The 20,169-nt window shown below is 38.2% G+C and overlaps 1 protein-coding gene across 1 annotated transcript in view; it reads left to right on the forward strand.

Moving 5' to 3' along the window:
* kcnh7 (potassium channel, voltage gated eag related subfamily H, member 7) overlaps window positions 1–12,947 on the forward strand; it is a 49,815-nt gene extending 36,868 nt beyond the window's left edge. Inside the window, 8 exon segments of the mRNA XM_052600655.1 lie at window positions 486–729; window positions 4,339–4,544; window positions 6,219–6,321; window positions 6,669–6,875; window positions 8,544–8,688; window positions 8,854–9,001; window positions 10,059–10,103; window positions 10,105–12,947. Coding sequence (XP_052456615.1) covers window positions 486–729; window positions 4,339–4,544; window positions 6,219–6,321; window positions 6,669–6,875; window positions 8,544–8,688; window positions 8,854–9,001; window positions 10,059–10,103; window positions 10,105–10,224 — 1,218 coding nt within the window. The 3' untranslated portion in view covers window positions 10,225–12,947.
* The last annotated feature ends 7,222 nt before the right edge of the window (window positions 12,948–20,169 follow it).

The raw sequence follows: 20,169 nt of genomic DNA on the forward strand, positions 1-20,169 counted from the left end.
TTTTATTAGGCCTCAAATTATTTAGTTAGTCAGTCAAATAGATAGTTATTGCAGATTAATACATTTCCATGCCAGTCTTTGTTCCCTGGCAGACTTCCTAAATGCAGTTTTAAACAAGAAACAGTGTCTTTTAGTCTTTTTTTATTTTTTATTAGATGAACCAGAAAAATTGGAATAAAACATAAGTGGCAGTTGCATTCTCCTCTGCTTGGTGTGCCATATATCATTATATGAAGCAAAAGCAAATCAAAGGCAAACACAATGCAATGCGGCAGAAACAAAGGATCCCAGATGTATTCATACTGTGCTTTATCTTTTATGTATTTGTAGTTGAGGGAGGCAGGGCTATATAAGTATTGTATAATCTAAGCTCTAACACAAAGCTCTTAAAACCTGTAATCATTCTACCCTCCTTCTCCTCTTCTCCATGGGGAACACTCTTTCTGTCTTTTTCTCTCTTTTTTTCCTCTTTGCAGGTACTGAAGGGCTTTCCAGAGTGCCTGCAGGCTGATATCTGTCTTCATCTGAATGAAAGTTTGCTCCAGAGCTGCAAGGCTTTCCACGGAGCGACCAAAGGATGTCTACGGGCATTGGCGATGCGCTTTAAGACCACTCATGCCCCACCAGGTGACACGCTGGTGCATTGCGGGGACGTTCTCACTGCGCTCTACTTTGTGGCGAGGGGATCCATCGAGATCCTCAGAGACGATATAGTGTTGGCTATCCTGGGTGAGCAATGAACAATTGAACAAACTTTCACTGTGAGCCTGTTATAAACCCACCAACATTTTTTTGTGACGAAATCTCACTAGGTTACGTGCACTCATTTTTGGCAATTAGAATGAATTCAATAAGATTTCACATTCCATAACTGAGTTTCCATAAAGCTGATTTGACACAAACTGTATGGTATTGAGTAAAAAAGCTTCCTCTATTCCTTTTCTATTCTATCCGTTTTATTTATAATATAATAAAAAAATTCAAACCTTGCTACATGTACTGCGTTAGGATAACTGAGATTTGTTATAACACTTGCATATCATTGCACTCTTGTGGATTTTGATTGCTTTTATTATCTTCATTTGTAAGTCACTATGGATAAAAGTGTCTGCTAAATGACTAAATGTAAATGTAAACATACACATTCTGGCACTGCACAGGTATTTTAAATCTGATTTGGAAAAAAGTCAAATTCAAGCGTTTGCATGCTTAATTCTTTCCTGGTCTAAGCCACCCCTTAGAATCTGGTCAAAATTGTCTCATAAATTGCGGGAACAAATTTACTGGTATTTTTGAAAAGGTCCTGTTCACACTTGACTCTTAACGGTAAGTTACCTGTAATTCACCAGTAAAAGCTGTATGTGTGAAAAGGGCTTACATTCTAACATATTTCAGCTTCCAGTCAAACCCGAAAAAACATGTACGTCAGTATCTATCAGAAATGGTCCAAGGAAGGAGAAAACTGGTGGACTGGAGACAGGGTCATGGTGACCTAGGATCATTGATGTATCTGGAGAGCAAAAGCTGGCCTTTGTGGTGCACTCCAACAGACAAGCTACTGTACTGTAGCTTAAGAAGTTAATGCTGGTTCTCATGGAAAGGTGTCAGAATATACAGTACATCTCTGTTTGTTGTGTGTGGGGCTGCATAGCCACAGACGAGTCAGGGTACACATGCTGACAGTGGGCATGTGAGCATTAGAACTGGACCACGGAGCAATGGAAGAAGGCGGCCTGGTTTGACGAATCACATGTACGTCGCTTACCTAGGGAACACATGCATTCTGGAAAGAAGGCAAGGCAGCGGAGGCAGTGTGATGCTTCGGGCAGTGTTCTGCTGGGAAACCTTGGGTCATGCCATACATGTGGACAGACCATGGACACCCTTTCATTGAAACAGGACTTCCTGGTGGCTATGGCCTGGCACAAAGCAAAAATGGTTCAGGAATGGTTTGAGGAGCACAAGAACGAGTTTGAGGTATTGAGTTGGCATCAAAATTCCCCAGATCTCAATCCAGTCGAGCATCTGTGGGATGCGCTGAACAAACAAGTCCGATCCATGGAGACCTCACCTCACAACTTACAGGACTTAAAGGACGGGTCAGGGCGGTTTGGGCAACAAAAGGGGGACCAACACAATATTAGGAAGGTGGTCATAATATTATGTCTGATCGTTGTATATATCCTATAATAAGTACAGTATCAATGTCCTAATTGTGGTTTAATGCAATGCTGTGGAACATGGGTTGTCTTACAATATGGTACTTGCACACTCATCTAAATTTAATATAAACAGCTCAGAGGCTCAAAGGTAATAAGAGACTTAATGAAAGATGTGCTGTCCTTCATTCAAGGAGATCTCTCCTATGATGAGTGCATCATGTTCTTTTATAGATAGAGAGACTGAAATAGTGGAAAGCTGAAAAAAAAATGAGAGAACAAGGGAGAAAAGGGTTGTAATTTAATAAGAAGATGCGGGGATGAGAGTGATGGCAGTGTGGTGCATGTTTCCCTTGTTCATTAGATTTGCAAAGTGTCATTTAGTGTGACGGAGAGCTATGAGTGACAGCGCTAGTTTCATTATTTACATGCGCACTTATTAAATTCATGCACACAGATGCTCAAGAGTCTCCAGTCTCACTGATGCAGGTGGAGCAGGGTAAGCCGAATTTAAATGGTCCATCTCTCTTCCTACGCAAGCTGGCATTAACAGAATAAGGCCAGGGGAAGAAAAAGAGACACATAATTACACACTCATGCAACTCAGCAGAAACTTGCTATACACTACAGGAAATTGCTGAGAGAAGCTACCTCCTGCTTCATATGTATTCTTAGGTCTCAGTTGAAAAATCACTACCTCAGCAAGAATCTATTGTCTTATGAAAGTGTTGCAGATGAACACTTCATCACTGTACACTAATTCTGGTTCTGGCCCAGACTCTGTTACACTAATATCATACTCATCTCAAATAATTGATATATAATATACAGCACTAATAGCTTTAGCCACGACCCTGAGCCGGATGGCAGGTGGCTGCTGCCCAGGTGGCTGTCATTTGTTTGTCAGGTCTGACCTTTGATATGTATCACCGCAGAAATGTGCTGTCAGGCCTTGCCTTTTCTCTTGGCACATGTTCTCAGGAAGCTTGCAGGGGCTTTCAGGAATATCACATCCTCAGTGTTTATCACAATATGCCAGGTGGATATGTGAGGTGGATGGATTATCTCGACAAAGGAGAAGTGCTCACTAACACAGATTTAGACAGATTTGTGAACAATATTTGAGAGAAATTCTTAGATCTTTGATGGGGGCAAAAACAAAAGAGTTGCGTTTATAATTTTGTTCAGTGTAAATATTTTGTCTTCACTGGCAAGCACACACATGCCAACAAGTGTTCCCTTGTCCACAACAAATGACTCTTATGAGCTGGTTCTTTTAATAAATCAAACAAAAAATTATTATCAGTTTGAATCAACCCTGGGGGTGTAATGGTACACAAACATGACGGTTAGGTACATACCTTGGTTTTGACATCACGGTTCGGTAAAAAAAAAAGTGGTTTACTGAACAAATACCTTTTTTATTTAAATACATTTAATTGACATTTTCTTATGGATAAAAATCTACCTCAACTAGGGAGCGATTTTACATTATAAGGTTACAATTAACAACAGAGCCTTAAACTTAAATTTAATTACTATTTATTTTTAAACATAATAATCAATACTTAACTTAAAATGTATACATTTACACAGTGACTCTTATACAGATTTTTTTAAACACATTAAATAAGGCATCACTAACAGGTAAGTAAAATATAATGATTATTAGGTCTAATATTTCACGAAATGCTCTTTTCTCGACTTCGTTTCTAACGAAATCAGTGGCAGATGGGGAGCATTTTGGAAGCACGTTTGCCAACGGCTATTATTTTTGGCACAGAAATGACACACTTCGACTTTAAAGATAAACATTAAATAAAATCAATTTAATGCAAATATCTTGCATTACTTAATATTCTGTAGACAGCCCTGACACACATTCACAATTTCAACAGGAATCCAAGCAATTAGGAATTTCACATGCAGAACATCTACCCACAGATTTTGCGATGGGTTCAAGAAATCTGCCTGGTTTGAAAGTGACTTCTGTGTGTGCAGTGTTTCTTACATCACTACTACAGTTGACCTTTTCTACCTGTGAAGTTTTGCTTGCTTAGTCACACACTAATATAGGAACTAACTTTCTCTCTTCTAATTCTTTGTTCATTTTCTTCCCTCATTGCTTTATCTTCTCTTCTCTATCTTCTCCTCTGATCACTGTACGCCCACCTCTCAGGTAAGAATGATATTTTTGGAGAGATGATTCATCTGTACGCCAAACCAGGGAAAGCCAACGCAGATGTTCGAGCGTTGAGCTACTGCGACCTCCACACCATCCAAAGAGAGGATCTGCTGGAGGTTCTGGAGATGTATCCTGAATTCTCAGACTACTTCCTGTCCAATCTGGAGCTCACCTTTAACCTGCGTGATGAAAACGCCAAGGTAAAGCAGTGAGCTATAAGTGCTTAGTGTTTTAAAATAAGATTAAATGTTCCATACTAGCACTGACTACATAAAGCTCCCTCTGCAGTCTGCCCTGAGCCTTTATGAAAACTAAGCAGAGCATCTTCAGAAATCATGGAATTATTATTAGCACATTCATATAAATCTGAATGATTTTATTAATCTTAGCAGGACAGTTTACTGTAGATTTGGACATACAGAGTGGACAAACACATACACCGAGGTTCAAGTGAAGACATGGGAGATTAGAAGATGATGGTTAATAGAGTAATGTTACAGAAATAGAATGCCTTATAAAATATACAGTGGTCTGTGCAATGAAATATAAATAGACTGTGCAATGATTTCAGTAGCTAAAAAGAGATTATGTAGGAAACAGCTGATTATAGTATCATCATGGCAACCCACATTTAATTTGAACAAAATGTAATTAATATGCAACAACTAGCATCATCTGATACATATTTTGTGAATTAGGCCAGAAGTTTTCATGTGTCAAGATGTAAAATATGTTCATGCAGAATAAGGTATAACTATGTGCTTTATGAGTACTGTTCAAAAAACCTGTTTATAGGTGCCTAATTCTTTTTAAAAGTGTGAATTCTAAACCTGAACCAGTAATGTAAATTAGTAAAGCCCATGGGTATTTTAACATCTTTTATGAATTTAGCTTTTCTTACTCATTCCAAGTTCTAAAATGTTTTATCGGGTGGAAATTGCGAGTAAAACATTATTTTTAAAACTAAATATAAATAATAACATAAATAATAAACAACTGGAAAAGTAATGGAAAGGTTGAGAACCACTGTGCTACTGTATATGCCATGTATTTAAATTAGCAATACAATTAAACATAAGCCAAAAGCATAGTGTCAGTAAAGACATTTATAATGTTACAAAAGATTTTATTTCAAATACAGTAAATGCTGTTATTTTGAACTTTCCATTTATCAAAGTATTCTGAAAAGTAAAACATATCACAGTTTCCACAAAAAAATAAGTGTACTATATTGATAATAATAAGAATCATTATTAATAATTGAGCTCCAATAATAATTGATCATTACAGAGCAGCAAATCACCATATTATAATGATTTCTGAAGGATCATGTGATGCTGATTCTGGAGTAATGATGCTGAAAATTCAGCTTTGCATCACAGGAATATATTACATTTTAAAATATATTAAAATAGAAAACAGTTATTCTAAATTGAAATAATATTCTCATTATTACTATTACTGTAGCCTTGGTGAGCAGAAGAGACTTGTTTCAAAAACATTAAACAAGTTGTGTATGGCATTAAATACATTTTTAAAAAGCATTAAAAACCCATTAAATTAGATTTGATGATACCTTCAGAAGCCCTATGTATGTCTCCACATATAGTGGAATGACAGTAAAGCTTACTTGACATTTTCTTTTCTTTTTTTAACAAAGAGACTGAAATGTATGTTGTTATTCTGATGTATTATTCTGTCATTTTGAAGTTGTCACCTTTAAACAATCGTCTGGAAATTCTTCAAAAAAAAAGTCAGCTTTTATGTTCTGCAGAAGGAAGCCTATCTGTTTTTCCTTTCCTGATGTTGCTGCAGTAAATAAAGTTAGTGTCCGTATAATGCTTAGCCTAATGTGATGTGGTCTTGTGTGGCAGGGAGCCACGGCTCCTCAGAGGAACCTTTACACAGCTGTGAGTGACTCAGACACAGACGACCCTGACATCAGGACCCAGATCTTCAAGAAGAACGGCTCCGCAGGTCAGGAGCTTCTCCTGTTCCGCTCGCATCCGTCTTCCTCTCCTCTTTTTCATTATTCCCCTCCCCCATCACCTCCCCTCCTCTTTCCACCCTTCTCTTTTTTCCTCCCGCTGGGTTTCAAGCTGTTGTCATGGTGATTGTTGATCACAGACAGATGTTTGTTCTTGTATGTTTGCAACGTGCCAGATTTCACCTGAACGGTCAAGAGCCCTTTTATCCCCCGTCCCTGTGTAACCTGCTGTTTGGATTATTCATCCCAGCCAAATCTTTTTCCTTGTTCAAAGTGCAGTCTGCAGAGTGACCGTGAGAACTGTGTGTAATTCTGTGAGGACCTCGTGTTCCCTCAGGTTCTCCGAGCAGACTGAGCAGGACAGACAGAGAAAGAAGAAGAGATCGAGAGGTTCACACGTCACCGGGGGAGGAGGAGAAGGAAGAGGAAGAGGAGGGTGAGGAAGAGATGGCCAGGACTTTGAGTCGATCTATTCATGTCAACATGAGCACTATCCCTGACTCATACTCTAAAGACTGTGTTGAAAACAATCTGTTTCACGAAGGTATAACATACTCTTTCTCCAGGATGCCCTACAGTAACACTTTACTTGTGAAATACATCTGAGTAAAACAGAAACGTAAAAAATATAGTGCGGGACTTGGTTTTATCCATCATTTGCTGATTGAATGGAGGCAGATCTTAATGCAAGCTTGCATCCAACTGTAAGGGGCAGGATTTAAGTGGATCAAATTATTATCGGACATACATGACCAGAGAGTATTTTCAATGGAAAATCAAATTATATAATTTTTTAAAAGAATTACTGGGTCAAAATAAATTACATTTTTACTTCATGTAGACTTAAAAGAGAATTTCTAAATTTAATTATATTTTATACTGTAACAGTACAAAGCAAGAGCAAACAAAAAAAGCAAAGCAAGAGAATGTTTCCTTTTTATTTTTAATTTTTTCTACCTACTATCCATGTTATTTTATTTAGTTAAAATCCAGATTTATCTGTAACATGCTTTCAGAATTATTATTTCAGCGCAACATGTTTTACAACTATTGTGTGTGCTAAACATATTAAATTAACATAAATAATCAATGTGATAACTTCTACTACATTGTCTTTAATCTTCAAAAAACTTTTTTTTTTTTTGGTCACATTTTCTACATTCCATTGGCCTTAGCTTGAAAACCCTTGGTGATGTCATAAAAATGTTTTTGCAAAAATATATAACTTTTTAATAACTAAATATCACTTTTTTTGAAAACAAATTTTTACAGATGAAATCTAGTGATTTCAGTTTGAATCTATGTGATCTGAAATTTTATGAAAGATTTCCGCATGCAATTTTTGATTCAATTTGATCACACATTCACCAAGTTGACCAACAGAAAGCTGTGTGATTTGAAAGTGACTTCTGTGTGAGCTGTGCTTCATACATCTCTACAATGCTGACAATAGATGATGGACCTTTTTTGACCATGAAATTCCACTGATGTGCTTAAGGTGTATTTTATGGTATTATCTATATTGGCAACCCTTTCTATGAACCTATATATAAAATGCATTGTATACACAAGCTTTATAGAAAGTATTGGCAAAAATTGCAATGTCAGATTGAGTATATAAAGTGAATTTATAAATAACTAGAAGAAAGCAATGAGTCACGAAGTGCTGGATTCTTTTGTGACTGTACTGTAAAGAACAGGTTTTAAATGTGTGAACAGTGACTGCTGATATAATTACACAGCCAGGAAGCTTCTCGTTCTATCTTTCCTTCTCTCATTTTTTTTCTTCAAATCTCTAAATATTACAAGACGGCGCTAGAGCATATGATAAGGTTGAGCCTGGTGTAATATTTTGTTTAGGCAAACACAAACATGTTTGTTTGGCTTCCGTGTATTGCAGCTGTTATATTAGGGGACACTGGTGCAGTGTGGAGAGAATTAATGATGTGTTTGTGTGTGTGTGTGTGTGTGTGTGTATGAGATATCTAATTTGTCTTGTTATGGTGCCATGTGTTTTTGTTATAGTGTGTGTGTCTATATATACATGTGTATATGTGTGTGTGTGTGTGTGTGTGCGTGTGTGTGTGCAGTACAATTGACAACATAAAAAACTAATCCGTCATACATATGTCTGATTCATTTGGGTGTGTATGTATCTGATGTGTTTGTATGTGTCTGTGATTAATTGCACTGGGACTTTGTGTTTCTCTAGATGTGTGTGTTGAAGAATGGCCTTGTGGGAATGCAGATGACTCAGCAAAATCTCAAGACAGAAAGGGAGGAGACGACTGTGAAAGTGACATCACATTCGGCGAAATGGAGCAAAGACTGGATGTACTGCAGGAACACCTAAACAGGTGAAAGAGAGAGAACATGAGATAAAGTAGGTCACATGAGGGAGTAAACCAAGAGAATATGAGTTAAAGCATCAACTTTATCATGCAGAACATTTTGTGCTGTTTATAGAATGGTACTTGGCGCCATCTGCTGGTCAGAGTCAATATATATGTGTGTGTTTTTAGGCTGGAAGAGCAGATGACCTCAGACATCCAGGCTATTCTACAGTTGCTCCAGAGGCAGACCACTCTGGGACCTCCAGCGTACAGTAGTGTGGCCGTCATTCCAGACTACCACAAACCCGTGCAGCCCGTCACTGCCATGCAGACGCAGGTAACACACCGGCTGTGTTCAGAATCTCTGAAGAAGAAACCAGGGATATTTCTAAATTCAGAGGACAAGTTTAATAGAAATCTCACTTATATTTTGTAAGGAATAATATGCATCCTGCTGGTTTTTATCAGAGAACGAACTCTGTATAATACAATATTATATGGCTACTTGCCACGTAAATTAATTAATTACACACAAAATATTGATTTGAGTTGAAATATTTTTTTTTAGCTCTGCAAAACTTCCATAATAAAAAGCAGTTCATAACAAATAACTTTGATCCTAGTTCTAACAAGACAGACATTTAAGGCATAACTTATTCACTTATTACAAATCTAAATAAATTGATGTCCTCATCCATATAAATAAAGACTGCAACATAAAATGTTATTGGAAATTTCAAAATCATAGCTGTTATAACATTAGTATACCTGTGGGTACCATATAGTATTGTAATAGTTAATACCTATAATAATTTGACTTATTATAACTAATAATTATTGACCCCGACTTAAAAAATATTAAATTGGTACCACTGGATCAAAGACATCAAAACAGTATTGCATCAAAATTATATTGCAAAACATATATTAGAACATTATGTAATTAAAACTGCATTAAAATGTTTACCATTTCAGAATAATTGTATTATACTTGTGTAACATTTAATTATATAAAAAAATTTCATTTTCATAAGCCGTAACTTTACTGTATGCAGTGATTTTACCTTTTTAAAAATGAGGAGGACATATATTCACCCTATCTTACAATTGACTAGCAACAATTGGAAATACCCTGGCAACTGCCTAGCAACGCTACCACATACTATTTTTAAAATTCCTATGTGAAAGCAGGCAATATGAAACAATAACCATTTCAAACAGTAGCACAATGTTATCAACAGTACAAGCATTTGTCCACTGCTCTGTGAAGCATCATTTCATTAAAAAACTTTTGCCAGATTGCAGTTGATTTTGACTGACTTTGCAATAACACTAGCATACAACATTCAAATTGCAGAAATAGCAGTATTTGTATCTGTTTTTATTCTTTGCAGAGTCCTGATGATCTAGAGAACGTCTGTAAAGCCAAAGACTCCAACGCCTGCTGTTACCACGATGATGAACTCTGAAGTCAACACGGCCTCGCCATTGGTGGCAAAGCCAGAGTGGGACGAGGGTCTCCACAGGCCCTCCTCTGATCCTGGCCTTCCAGGGCAGTAACAAAAAGTCAAAGGTTAAAGTTTCATGGTCATGAAACAGAATCCAATAACAACAGAATTCCCAGGGGCATATACAGTAAGAGCAGTGTTTAATCATGAGGTTTGAAGAAGAATGCCTCATAGAGGAGTCAAACTTCTGTATGCTATCAAGTAACTATGCATAGACAGAACAAAATCTTCAGTAAGCTTAACTTCCTCCCTTCAAAACAACAGCAGCTACAGCTAGACTCAGGGTAGAAAACACAAAACCGAAGAGTCATATGCAAAGAACTGACAATGACCTTCCATGTCCCTTATAGTTACCTTAAGAGGAGTCAAACAAAAGCTGGTGAACAGATGCATTAATGCAGAATGAGTCAGTCTAAAGGTTGTTCATTTTGTAAATATATAAATGAAAACGGTGTTCAGAAAGTAACATATTGGACATACAACCATGTTAATGAAAGATGCATGCTGGGGAAGAAATGCAGTGTTTGTTTTAGTTTTTTTGCATGTTTCTTAAAAACACATTTGCATTGGTAATCAAGTGACATGAGCTTGGTTTTTGTCATTATATCACTTATTTGAGATTTATGTATGTATTTAATTAACTACGAATTTCCTGGTATTCAGGAAGAATCTTTTACTTGAACTGAACTCTGCAAAGCAAAGTCTCATCATCAAACTGTCATCATCTCCAAATATCACATTATTCTGCCCATATCAGATTTACACAGGAAAGTTACATTCAGCAAACGACACACTGTCCGTTCAGAGCCAACTAAACATTGTAACATTGTCAGTATTGCAATATCATGTCTCAGTATTGAATTTGACAAAACTTTGGCCCTCATGTTGGGCAATATAAACCTTAAAGATGAATGTCCTAACACTTCTCAAACACTCCACTTTGGGGCTTTTAACACTTAGAGGATAATTTTAACCCTGGGTAGATGTTATTTGCATATTTCTGAGGCAAATTTATGATAAAACAACTTAACTTCTTGTCCATCTGTGGAAAGGTTGCCACAGTGATCCACTCCGGTTGCAGTTTGAGCTGTATTACCAGGGTTCCCACACGTCCTGGAAAATTGATGACTCATTTTCCACTCCACATGCAAAATGAAATGGAAAATAAATGTGTTTTCTTTTAGCCAAGAACAAACAGTTTATCACTGTCCCGAAACAATTCATGTTAGACAACATTCAAATGGCCATAAATCTGAACCAGCTTGTCTTTGCTCCAAGATCGGATGCTGTTTCATAAGCACCACCTTCTGTCATAGAGTGAAATTGCATCTCCTTCAGCCCATCTGCTGTTTCAGTTTTGGGCAGATATGTTTTATGCAGTATAATTTCACAGTGCTAGTCAGAACATTCTGTTTTTGCTTCATATTTTGAAATGACATCTAATTTAAATCAAATCTTCTTTTTTTTATCATGATTCAAATGCAGTATTTGCCTCTAATTTTAAATGACTACTGAGAGTTCGCCCTGTAATAGAGCAAAAAACACATAGTTCATATACTCATATATTCATTCTATCTTTACTGCTTTAAAAAAAAATTATATTAACAAAACAGTATTGGAGTCGGCCATGACAAATCAAGACTGGTGTATAACTACTATATATGATTGGTGGTCTGTTGCCTTTGGATTCTAGCAGTTAAAGCAAGGTTAATGCCTGATTTCATGTAGTGCTGGACAGTTGCTCAACCCAGGGTTAAAACTGGTCCTGTGAAAAGCCCTTTTGTGTTCTTTATGCTTTTTTGTCCTCATTTATTTATGCAATTTACAGATTCACTTTAGAAGATTCTTTAATTCTGAAGCTGTAGCAGTGCTTATCTGTAGAAATATATCTGGATAATGTGATCTGGAGGTGAAAGCACTAGGTTTGGTAGCAGCAGTCATCCCTGGCCTTCCAGATGATAGATCTATGTTAACAGTACCCATAAAATGCACACTTTTAGTCTTGCAGTATGACATGGCATTGAGTTCATGTGTAGACTGACTGCATGTTTAACCAAAGTTAGTTAGTTGAATTAATCACTTATTCACATTTAATGAGATGCATTGAAACACACAGTCTTCCTATTGTCAGCTAAAAAAAAAAAAAAAAAAAAAAGCAGAAAAAATATATGCATGTCTTAATTTATTAATTTACTCATAGGGCCACCAGATTTAGAGCTTCTAATGTGAATGAATTAATCTGATTGGTAGGCTGGAATCTGGAGGCGGAGCATTGTGAAATAACAGTGTATGCGAGAGAGGCTTTAAATCCTCATCTGCCATCACACAGATGTCATTGGTTGTCCTGTCTGGCTTGTGTGACCGCTGTGATCACAGCATGCGATGACCTAACAGTTTCCTGTGAGATGGTCGAAGTCATGTCTGGTGTTTCAGGAAGTTGGCCAGAGTTGGTTTGCCTTAGGGGTGTTTGTGGGACATGTGCCCAGTGTGGGAAAAGAACAAGAGAGAGATACTATCCTATTGCGATCTTTTGCACAAACTCTTTTAAACATCTTGTACAGTGTCACTTTTTAAAACTAGTGCTGTTCGCGAAATTGTTTTTATGCATTTTTTTAAATGTTTGACACTGTATTTTATACAATGCAAGACATAGCAGATTAGAATGTTTTCTTCCTTGGATATATTGGTATGTATTATATTTATGCTGTATATTGTGAATATAACAAGTCACCAAAACTGTGTAAATTAATAAAAGACAGAATGCTTAATTTACAACGTTGCACAAGATTATTTATGGAAAAAACAGGGTTTCAGCAGGTTTGATGAGGCTAAATGTAAGACTTTTTAACCAAGCAAAGAAATGGAATGGATAAATAGAAGGGAACACAATGTAAATCTCAGTTGCAGACAGTGAGTTGTATTAGTTTGAAAATATAACTTCCATTACTTTCTGCTCTACAGTAACCTCCACTAATATTGACACCCTTGGTAAATACTGCATCGTTTACCTTTTTGATCTTTCATAAAAAAAAAAAAATCACAAAATTCTAACCTTTCACTGAAGTAAAACAATTAAAAGTGGGGGAAAAAAACATTACTAAATGTTTTTCTCTAATGCATGTTGGCCAAAATTATTGGCACCCCTAGAAATTCTAAATATTTCTTGTTTACCTTTTTTTTTAGCACACCAGCTCAACTAGGAGTACAAAATTGTCCAGCCATGACTTTCTACTCCACAGAATCATAAATATGAGGAACACAAAGGCCAAATGTCCTTAATCAACCAAAGAATATACTGTAGTTCTGATTTGCAAAACAAGATTGTTGTAAGAAAAGAGCTGAAGCACTGAAAATATTAAGAGGTTATATAGAGAGCAAAAATTAAGAGGTTCCAATCAACTAAAGATGTCACAAATCTTCCTGGAAGAGGATGTGTGTTTATATCTTCCTAATGCACGGTGCAGAGGAAAGTTTGAGTGGGCAAAGACTATCCAAAGATCACAGCTGGAGAATTGAAGAGATCAGGAGTCTTGGGGTCAGAGAAAAAAAAAATGAAGCAGCCCATATATCACCACATGTTGTTCGGGAGGGTTTAAAAAAAATCCTCCTCGCTCCTCCAAAAACAAACTCCAACATATTCAGCTGTCAGACACGACTGGAACTTCAAACAGGACTGGCTTTTTTTGGGCTGCAACCCCATCAGATGGGTTTGTTGCAAACACGGATAAAAAGTACCCCATGCACATGGTTAAATATGCTGCTGGATCTTTAATGTTGTGGGGCTATTTTTTCCTGGCCTTGTTGTTTAGATACATGGTATCATGGATTCTATTGAAAATCGTCAGATAAGAAATCTAAACCTGACTGCCTCTGTTAGAAATTTTATAATGATCCGTGGTTGGATCTTCCCTCAGGACATTGATCCAAAACTAACATCAAAATCAACACAGGCCTTCCCAGTTCTGCCATGGCCTTCCCAGTTCCCTGACCTGAACCCTGTAGAAAATGAGTGGGCTGAACAGAAGAGAAGAAGCACCAACATGGAACAGAGAATCTGAAGGATCTGGAGTGATTCTGTATGAAGGAATGGTGTCTGATCTCTTGTCAGGTGTTCTTCACACTCAGGCATTATAGGAGAAAACTCAAAGATGTTATCTTGGGAAAAGGACATTGCAATAATTGGGTGCCAATAATTGTGGCCAACGTGAATGTTTGATGTTTAATACACAGCTAATGAAGCATGGTTTTTGGACCAATAGGATTTACAATGGGTGGGGCCTCCAGCACAACATGCAACTTTTTCCATTTTGTTTACCTTATCAGAGTTGTCCAGAACAGCGTGTAGGTTGGCCAGCATGCCTGTGGGAGGCTCATTAGTGTGGAATCCCTGTGGAATGATATGTTCCTGTGGAGTGGGAGAAGGTTCTGCGCTCATGAATACTCTGTAGTCTTGGTGACTGTTCACACAGCAACGTTCAAGAAGCTTCTCTAGATTTCCCAGCCACTTTGCCACCAGATGAACTTTCTAGAAGAAACACAAACATCTATATGATATACATGCATAAATTAACAAATATAAAATACACAGATACACAGGCACATACACAAAGTAACATACAGAAAGACACACCAGTATATTACCCAGTTGCCCTCTTTTGAGGCTTTTTCCATGGCAAGTTCAGCAACAGACAAACAATATGTTAAATATTCTTGAATTTTTACAGATTTTACTCACTGGTGAAGCTCATTGTCTTGGGTGATAATCTTCAGAGGTTGTGTTACAGAAACGTCCTATCTAAATTCTTGACTTAAGATTTGAAAATGCTCTATTTCCTGAGAAAAATTACCATGGTAACTAAATGTACAGGACAGGATTGTAAGTTAGGGTGTTCCTGTAATACAGCCCCAGGTCTTCAAGCAAGTGTGTGCATCTATGTTTCAAGATTTGTGCTTACTTTAGCAGCGCTCCAGGCAGAGTTGGAAAGGAAGCTGAATTTTCAGCATTATTACTCATACATATTTTCACAATAATATCACTTTGTGCTTACTGGTTCTTACCACATGACAAAAGGACTTCCTGCATATTGATAATGGCAAACTGAAATTGATTTCCATACCATTCAGTCATATTCAATTTTCCAAGAAAAAATGGTTGAAAACAGACAAAACTTCATCTCAATCTATGCAGCTGTGTTTAGGGCTCTCCAGTTTCTCCAGCAGCATGTTGTCTCCCAAGAAGTTACTATAAACATCAGTAACACTCAAAAGGGTTTCAGATCTGACTAGTGCACAGCACACACGCATGCACCTTGAGATGTTCGAGGTCTGGTCTCTCCAGGTTCACCATCTCTTCAAGCAGCTGGCCCTTGAGCCCATCTTGACAGTAAAGTTGTTGAGAGTAGTCTGAGCCTGGATCTCAGGTTTATAGTGTGGGTTTGCCAGTTTAATGTGCAGAATCAGTTGGAAGTCCGGATGGAAATCTGAAGCGACAGAGGACCAAGATTGAGCTGGAGGAAGGGAGGAGCCCAACGGAGCCAGTGGTGCAGATCGACAAGGCACAGCCGGAGGAGTGGACACCTGAGGGGATGACAGGTCAACGACTAATCAAGGCAGAGCCAGAGGGATGAAGAAACCTGGGCGGAGCTGGTGGACTGATGGGCCACAGGGGAGAGGAGGGAGCCAGGAGCCATGGTGAAGCCGCTGGGTTGATGTGCAGGGACAGAGTCTGGGACTCTGAGGCTGGAGGCAGAGACAAGGGATTTTCCATCCACAACGCCGATGGAAACTGGCAGACCCACGGAAAACCCACATCACCAGTGGTGGGCTGAAGGTGAGTAGATGGGCTGACAGGGGACAGCGGAGGTGGTGGTGAGGACTGATGAAGTGGTGGTGGGAGAGGGAGGCTGGTTTGGAGTTTTGAGCAGTCCGGGGGTTCAGGGATGGTGTGTGCTGCCCACACACATCAGATGGCCATTCCCAGTCTGGGAGTACCAGAGATAGGACAGGCAGACTGTTCAGAGCAGACAAACAGTTCATAAATGGCCTTCATGGCCATAACAGGACAGGCAGAAATTTCAGATGATGACATAATACTGGGCATTTTTTAATAAAAGTCTATTAAATCCCTTGAGTCATTCCTCAGTGGTTGTACAGTGGGCGGGGCATTCCTCCATACCCTCGCTCTCCACTGTACAATCATCCATGGCGGGGCATTGTTGCCGGCTCATGTACCTGTTCAGACGTGCCATGAGCCCCTGGCTCTGGGGTGATCCTCAGCTCTGTCACTTCATTAGGCGATGGCTCATCGGTCGCGGTGGGCTCTGACTGTTGATCCGAGCAGCGAGGTGGTATTTGGCTGGGCTCTGGGTCCGGAGTGGGTCTGATGAGTTCCTCATCAGCATGGCAGACAGTGAACTGGGATCCGTTTCTCACCAGTACCCACTTCCCAAAAGGCGATGAAATTCCTTCGAGGACCATCTCCGGACAATCGCGCTCTGCACGCGGTGTTGAGGATTCTATGTAGAACGCGCAGAGCATGTCGTCTGGGTAGCTGGTATTGTTGGCAATGTCCAGAAATAGTCTGGTGTGGTCCTCGAGGGCATGTTCCCCCTGCTCCAGCTACAAGTCCATGATTGTGACATATGTGAATAATTTATTTTCAACCAGCATTGCTATTTCATCAGAAGTTCATCTCCCGCAGTTTCCACACAAAGGTTTGCAAACCAAAGTTTGTGAATTTCTAGTGTAAAATATTGTTTTTTATAACTGAATTATAACAGAACTGAATGTAAAGAATCAATTGGTTTTAATTTCCCTGCACTCTATACTTTTTGAGGTTTCTCAACTTTGCAGGCGAAACGGTACACTTTTTAATCACAATAACAGACAATATCAGTACTCAAGACAAACAGTTTTGGTCACAGACATACACACACCTTCTGGGCACGCAGGTAAGGCATCCAGAGGTTATGGAGTAACTCCACAATAACATTCAAAACATTTAAGATAATTACATGTGTCTTTTAGATTGCATTAAAATTTTATTTTTCCAAGTACTGTGCTATCTCATTGCTGTAACATAACTATGTTTTATCACTTTATGTGAACAGATTAGCATGGATTTACTTGAATACATCTAGACAGAGCAGCATAGAGAGAAGCAGAAAAATGCACAAAATAATTCAATTACAAAACAAATTCAATAAGAATCACACAACAAAATAATGTCAAAAGGACATTAATTCAGTGAAACTGAAATTCTGTGTATAACAGATTAACGGTTCTCAGAAACTGAAATCACACTAGCAAACTTCTGACTTTTTGCTAATGTTTTCCAAAAAAAAGGTATTGATTTTAAAATCTTCCATTTTTTGTGTGCATCTTGCACTTTGTGTAAACAGTACTTGAATTAAATCTAGTCATTAATGGACTGCACTGGTTCTGAATGATTATGGTCGTGTAAGGGACCAGAACCTTGTGGAATTGGATGATGTTAATGTCCCAGGCACACAGATGCTGCAGATAATTTCAGATGTGCAAACTCTGGATAAAACTCAGGATCACTCAAATACTCTGCTTTGAACACATGCACTGGGGCTTCAGTGATATGCTTTTAATCTAAATGAATTAGTGCCTGTAAGTCATCCACCTAAACGCCCCAATTTACCTCTTCTCATAACCTGTTGAGTTACAACATAGTTTCCCTGAAAAATTGGTGCATCCTGATAATCAATGTTCCATTTGAAAATTGTAATTCTCAAGTTTTAATTAAAAAAAAATTAAACTTGGCCATTTGAGCACATTTCAGGCTTTTGCTTATAGGGAATCAGAGGTAAAAGCCAGATTTCAAAAACATGGCTAAAGTTAAATGTCAGCAGAATTAAAATAGAAACATTTGCAAATACTGTATGACTCATTAAATCCCTAAGAGAATAAATATTAAATGTCAGCTCCTCACACACTCACTTTACTCATGACAACTTTAGATGCTTTCCAGCTGTGGTCTTTTGAGATACAGCCATTAGGAGACTAAAGCACTAAAACAGCTGCAGACACATTTGATACGATGGCAGGAGGATTTGGAGAAGTCTGCGGTGGTTATATTCAGCTAGAGACAATCAAATACACAATTACTTTGAACAAAACAAACAATACTGCACATAAAAACAAAACATTTTAATTCTGAGAGTTAGAATGTCTCAATACAGGAGACAGAAAACATACTTAAATGCCCAAACTATAGTCAATATACACTGTACAGTACACACACAAATACCCACCCTATTGAGTGCTGTATTAGCTGCCTGGTTCTGCTTAGACTCCTGCTGCTGCTTGGTCACTTCTACCTGGATGGCCTCTAACAGATATTACAGTAATTATTTTACACAATTTACAATCATTATGATGTCTTAAATATTTGAAAACAAAAAACATTTGATATTCTATTATGGTAATATGTGCTATTTTTTGCATGATTGTGGAAATATCTGCATGTGTGTGTCTTAACTCTTTGCTCTTCTGCATCTGCTACACTCCTCTCCTGACCGAGTTTCTCACTCTGCTGGCCAGTTTTAGGGATGAGAGCTTCAGTATCAGTGTTTCTTAATTGCAATTCCACTTCCTGTGTGGCCAATTTATATCCTCCACCTGAAAAAGAGGGCCATTTTTTAAAGCTTGAAGTTTTAAAAAATATATCTCCTCACTGTCCCTAGTCTCTGTTACCTCCTGGCCAGAGATATTTTGTATAAAAGTTCTGCTGACGGACTGCAATGCATGCTGGGGCCATGGATGTAATCAGTCAATGGCGGAGAAGTTCACATGAGACGGAATCTTCTGTATATATATATATATATATATATATATATACTTAAAGCTGCAGTAGGTAACTTTTGTAAAAATATATTTTTTACATAATTGTTAAACCTGTCATTATGTCCTGACAGTAGAGTATGAGACAGATAATCTACCATGAGTCCATTTTCCAAACCGTGTTTTTAGCTTGTTCTGAATCACTAGGGTGCACCTATAATAAGTGTTTATATTCGGACTATTTTAGATTGCTTCGGGGGTACCGCGGCGGAGTAACCAAGTACCTTTGTGATTCTTCATAGACATAAACAGAGAGAAGTAGTTACGGCTACGATGTTTTTCCACAAGACGCAAGCAGTTCTGTTTATTAACCGCTAGAGCGTCAAAAGTCACCGACTGCAGCTTTAAATGCAGTCTTCTAAGCAAGTAAACCAACATTAAGCTGTCTGCATATACAATCAAGGAAGAGGTTCCTGGAGTTTTCACGCATGTCCACCAAACCAAGCGCCCTCAACTCCACTCGATTAGAGGTGAAGATCATATCAACCTTTTACTCACAGGTATATCCCCTGTACACAAACACACATATAGAAAACAAACAAACTGAGAGCTACTGAAAGGATTGGGAGGAAGGAGAAGGAAATGTGTTTGCAATTTGTACCTGATTCTAGCATGTCATTGATCAGCACCAGGAATCTTTCATCAGGAATCTGGGCGTCTTTGTGCAGGAAGACTGTTGCAATATTCTTCACTCTCACCTTTCTGTACAGTGCAGCAATATCACTCTACAAAGAAAGAAGAAAAGTTTGGGAAAACTTTTCACGGTATTTCATATTAAGCTTCAAATAAAAAGATCACTGAAATGCAGTGTGTGTGGGTGTGTTACCCTCAGGTCGCTGATGCCGTAACCCTTTCTCAGTGTGATCTGAAATACTTCCATGATGCTGAGAAAAGCAGCCAACTGACACAGACTCTGTTTCCCACTACCACCTACTCCAATCAACAAGGCATTCCCCACAGGAGACTCAAGAATTCGACTTACCCTACAGCTGGACACACACACACACACACACACACGGCTTCAGTTGCAGCACTTCAACAAAAGAGGTTGTTAACCTCCAGAATATCTTCGATAACTTAGAAGTCAAGTTTTTTTTGTGTGTGTAAACCAAGACAAACTAAATTTGAG

Source organism: Carassius gibelio, chromosome A6, assembly GCF_023724105.1.
Source record: "Carassius gibelio isolate Cgi1373 ecotype wild population from Czech Republic chromosome A6, carGib1.2-hapl.c, whole genome shotgun sequence".
NCBI classification, from domain to species: domain Eukaryota; kingdom Metazoa; phylum Chordata; class Actinopteri; order Cypriniformes; family Cyprinidae; genus Carassius; species Carassius gibelio.